The sequence below is a fragment of the Gadus morhua genome, chromosome 17 (assembly GCF_902167405.1).
Source record: "Gadus morhua chromosome 17, gadMor3.0, whole genome shotgun sequence".
NCBI classification, from domain to species: Eukaryota; Metazoa; Chordata; class Actinopteri; order Gadiformes; family Gadidae; genus Gadus; species Gadus morhua.
Window position 1 is genome coordinate 14542445 of NC_044064.1, and position 4692 is coordinate 14547136.

A 4692-nucleotide genomic window follows, 5' to 3' on the forward strand; every position below is an offset into this window, starting at 1 on the left:
TCAGTACAATTTATAGGGGCTTTATTGGCATGGGAAACCTACCATAGCCCTATTCTAACGAAATGTGTAGAGAGATCTGTTTAACATTGGAGCGTTGCAAGCAAATCTACGTTTGTAATTGAATGTAAATATGTAAATGACTCTCTCTCTCTCTCTCTCCTCCTCTAGCTTGGCTCGTCCTCTTCAGTTCCCTTCTCCTCCATCTTCTCTCAGCTCTTCATGACCGTGGTCGTTCCTCTTCTCCTGGGACAGGTCAGCACCTGTCTGTCTTCACTCTCTCACGCTGTCTGTCGGTTACTGTCTGTTGTATATGTATGCATTGTGGTAAGGCGACATATTATACCACCACCAGGTGTGAGTGTGATTAGCCGTTATAAGCCGTTTTGAAAATCTCCCTCTTCTGAAATCACAAGTGGGCGTGTCCACCTAGATGTATGACGGGTAGATGAGCCACGTTTGCTCCAGTCCACTGGGTAGACTGGTAGACTGATCCATCCAGCACACATCTAGGTGGACACGCCCACTTGTGATGTCAGAAGAGGCAGATTTTCAAAACGGCTTGTGACGGCTAATCACACTCACCCCTGGTGGTATAATATGTCACCTTTTAACTCTATCTGTATTTCATTTTTGAATTGTGTGTCTGTGTGTGTGTCTAGTTGTGCCGGAGGTTTCTGCGGGAGAGTCTGGAGCGCCGTAAGCTTCCCTTCGGGACGGTGAGCAGCTTCATCCTCCTCGTCATCATCTACACCACCTTCTGCGACACCTTCAGCAGCCCCGACGTAGAGCTGGAGCCCACCAGTCTGCTGGTGGTGGTCCTAACAAGTATGGCAGTGCTTATAATGTATTCCCCTCGGACCTCACTAATGTGTTCAGTGTATACTGCACGCAGGTCCTCTGAAGTCATGTATCGATGAGATGTATACATTTAAACATTTTTTAAATGTCTGGATTGCATAGGATCCCACTTATAAAATGTAGTTTTTTAAATCTCCCGGACTTCACTAATTGTGTATTGAGTGTGTTGAATATTTAGGTCCTCACTAGTTGTTCATTGAGTGTGTTAAATATCAAGGTCCTCCCTAGTTGTTTATTGAGTGTGTTAAATATTAAGGTCCTCCCTAGTTGTTTATTGAGTGTGTTAAATATTAAGGTCCTCCCTAGTTGTGTATTGAATGGGTTAAATATTAAGGTCCTCACTTCTCCTATGCTGATGTTTTGCGTGCGATGCTTTCATTGCAGTCTTCTCCATCCAGTTGAGCTTCATGCTGATCCTTTTTCTTTTCACCAGAAGGTCAGTTCTCATTCCATCCTCTCTCTCTCCTTTACTACTGTAAAGTATATATAGGTCTGTCTGTCTGTCTGTCTGTCTGTCTGTCTGTCTGTCTGTCTGTCTGTCTGTCTGTCTGTCTGTCTGTCTGTCTGTCTGTCTGTCTGTCTGTCTGTCTGTCTGAGGAACGTCACCAGTGGTATACGGTTCTCTTTCCACAGGTCGGGGTCAGGGTTCACCCCAGCTGATACAGTAGCCATCCTGTTCTGTTCTACACACAAATCGCTGACCCTGGGTACGCAAAACAAAAACACAAACACACACGCACACGCAAACAGATGTTCACACTGCATACACTTTACGTGTGTGTGTGTGTGTGTGTGTGTGTGTGTGTGTGTGTGTGTGTGTGTGTGTGTGTGTGTGTGTGTGTGTGTGTGTGTCATCAGGTATCCCCATGCTGAAGATAGTGTTCTCAGGCTACCAGCAGCTGTCTGTGATGTCGGTTCCGCTGCTCATCTACCACCCGGCACAGATCCTACTGGGCTCCCTGCTGGTGCCCTCCTTCAAGGCCTGGATGACCAGCCGCCAGAAGGTACACACACACACACACACACACACACACACACACACACACACACACACACACACACACACACACACACACACACACACACACACACACACACACACACACACACACACACACACACACACACGCACACACCGTGTTAACAGCGTTGCCGTGTTCCACCAGTCCCGTGTGTTGTTGCAGTAGCAGCGTCCCTGTCCACCGTGAGTTCTACACTGTTAAGAACCCTCCTCCTCCTGCTGCAGCACCTCCTCCTTCATCTATACTACAGCTTGCTACACCTGCTCTCCTCCATCTCTAATCCACACGCTTGTATCTGGAGACGGATCATTAGTCTGCAGTTAGATTTGTCTCTTGGACCTGGGAGTCTCTCTATTTCCTGCTCTGGTGGTGAGGCCTGGTGGTGATGGTGAAACCTGGTGGTGGCACTTGGTGGCGGTGATTTCACCTCATGATTACATTGGGATGCAATGCCCTCTGCGTAAGCAATCTGTTCAGATTCATCGTTCTAATCCCCCTCTTGTGTGTCTGTCTGCTTCCGTGTGTCTGTCCGTCCGTCCTTCTGTCTCATTCTGTAGGCGGTGAAGCTGACCAGCATCACACCCATCTAATTGGACCAAAGGTGTTTCCATGGCGAAACTGTGTGTGTGTGTGTGTGTGTGTGTGTGTGTGTGTGTGTGTGTGTGTGTGTGTGTGTGTGTGTGTGTGTGTGTGTGTGTGTGTGTGTGTGTGTGTGTGTGTGTGTGTGTGTGTGTGTGTGTGTGTGTGTGTGGTTTGAAGGAATAGTGTTTATCAGTGCCTTAGCACCTTCGGCAAATCGAGGGAGCCTGGGCTTCGTTTGCACGAAAACTTCCAAATGCGAGTGTTCACTTTTATACAGATGGTAGAATATGGTAGAACATTTGTGTTTTAATATAAAGGTTAGAATAAGACAGTGTGTATTTTTGTATTGAGGTTTTCTGAGGTTTGCCTGGTTTGAGCCAGTTATTATCTGAAAAGTGGGGCCAATCTCAAGGATTTACAATGTTTCCTATTTTTCTATTTTGTACTTTTTCCAACGTGAATCGCAGGACTGTGCAGCTCTCGATCTTTATTTAAATACACAAAGAATGTTTTTTTTTTTTCAAAGATAAAAATATATTTTGTGAATAATTTTATTGGACTTTGAAAGTAACGTAACGACAGTTTTTCAGAATGTTTATCTCTTCATTTTGTCTACCACACTATAATAAAATAATACTTTATTTACTGTAGATTCTTTTCCTTCAAATAATTTTCATCTATATATTTTTTTATTCTCATACATATCATATTGAGTATGGGTTAATCATCATATCATTATTTAACATTGTTAATTGTTAATACAAACAAAGTGTGACGATCTCAGTGGGTGCTGGTCTCCGCCAGGGCTGCGCCTTGTCACCAATCCTGTTTGTGATATACATGGACAGGATATCGAGGCGTAGTCGTGTTGGGGAGGGGTTGCAGTTCGGTGGTCTGAGGATCTCGTCACTGCTTTTTGCAGATGATGTGGTCCTCATGGGATCATCGGCCTGTGACCTTCAGCACTCACTGGATCGGCTGGCGGCCGAGTCTGAAGCGGCTGGGATGAGGATCAGCACCGCTAAATCTGGGTCCATGACGCTTAGCAGGAAACCGTGGATTGCTTACTCCGGGTAGGAAATGAGTCCTTAGCCCAAGTGAAGGAGTTCAAGTACCTCAGGGTCTTGTTCGTGAGTGAGTGTACTATGGAGCGTGAGATTGGCCGGAGAATCGGAGCCGCGTGGTTGGTATTGCGTTCGCTTTATTGCACCGTTGTTACGAAAAGAGAGCTGAGCCGCAAGGCAAAGCTCTCGATCTACCGGTCGATCTTCGTTCCTATCCTCACCTATGGTCATGAGGGCTGGGTGATGACCGAAAGGACGAGATCGCGGGTACAAGCGGCCGAGATGAGTTTTCTGAGAAAGGTGGCTGGCGTCTCCCTTAGGGATAGGGTGAGAAGCTCAGCCATCCGTGAGGAACTCGGATTAGAGCCGCTGCTCCTTTACTTAGAAAGGAGTCAGCTGAGGTGGTTCGGGCATCTGGTAAGGATGCCCACTGGGCGCCTTCCTTGGGAGGTGTTTCAGGCACGTCCAGTGGGGAGGAGACCTCGGGGAAGACCCAGGACTAGTTGGAGAGATCATATCTCAACACTGGCCTGGGAACGCCTCGGGATCCCCCCGTCAGAGCTGGTCAATGTGGCCCGGGAAAGGGAAGTCTGGGGTCCCCTGCTTGAGCTGCTCCCCCCGCGACCCGACCCCGGATAAGCGGACGAAAATCAGATGAGATGAGAAGTGTGACGATAGAAGATTTGGAGCTGGACCCTCCAACGTTGAGTGTGACCACACGCTCATTCTCCTCCCCCTCTGTTTGAGGGAGACATTTGTGTACGATCAGCATCTCTTTCCATGGTAGATGTGGAGGTAGTTTTAAGCCTATGGTCAACCTCTCCAGAGACCGCTCCATGTTTGTGCACCGCATGTTCTGCTGGGGCTCCAAACCGCACTGCAGAGTGACATCACGGCCGGGTGAGCTCCTATTGGCTTAGAGGGACTAATCATCTGAGGCTGACCTAGGAGTAGACAGGTAGAGTTCATTGAGTAGGATGATACCACACGATACGTCTCATCCCACTTAAGATGACACACTGGTGTTCGACCCCAACGTGTCTTCAAGCCCCATGAGTTTGATGCCTCAGGCATTAATCAAGTCACATGTGCTGTTGTGTTGTCTGGCAACAGTAAGTGGATAAACACTCAAAGGAAGGCTGGATAAGTCCCGCGTTCCTCCTCAC

The 4692-nt window shown here is 47.6% G+C and overlaps 1 protein-coding gene across 5 annotated transcripts in view; it reads left to right on the forward strand.

Moving 5' to 3' along the window:
- slc10a7 (solute carrier family 10 member 7) overlaps positions 1-3112 on the forward strand; it is a 5636-nt gene extending 2524 nt beyond the window's left edge. Inside the window, exons 7-13 of one of the 5 annotated variants that reach the window (XR_003973466.1) lie at positions 169-252; positions 660-716; positions 1292-1294; positions 1492-1565; positions 1717-1862; positions 2025-2062; positions 2438-3112. Coding sequence is in view for 2 of the 5 variants with exons in the window: in XM_030337711.1 (XP_030193571.1) it covers positions 169-252; positions 660-825; positions 1243-1294; positions 1492-1565; positions 1717-1862; positions 2438-2470 (555 nt within the window). In the remaining 3 variants the exon portion in view is untranslated. Of the gene's footprint in view, positions 1-168; positions 253-659; positions 826-1242; positions 1295-1491; positions 1566-1716; positions 1863-2024; positions 2063-2437 lie in introns of all 5 variants that reach the window. The other 4 variants (XM_030337712.1, XR_003973468.1, XR_003973467.1 and 1 more) reach the window with 4 other exon arrangements.
- The last annotated feature ends 1580 nt before the right edge of the window (positions 3113-4692 follow it).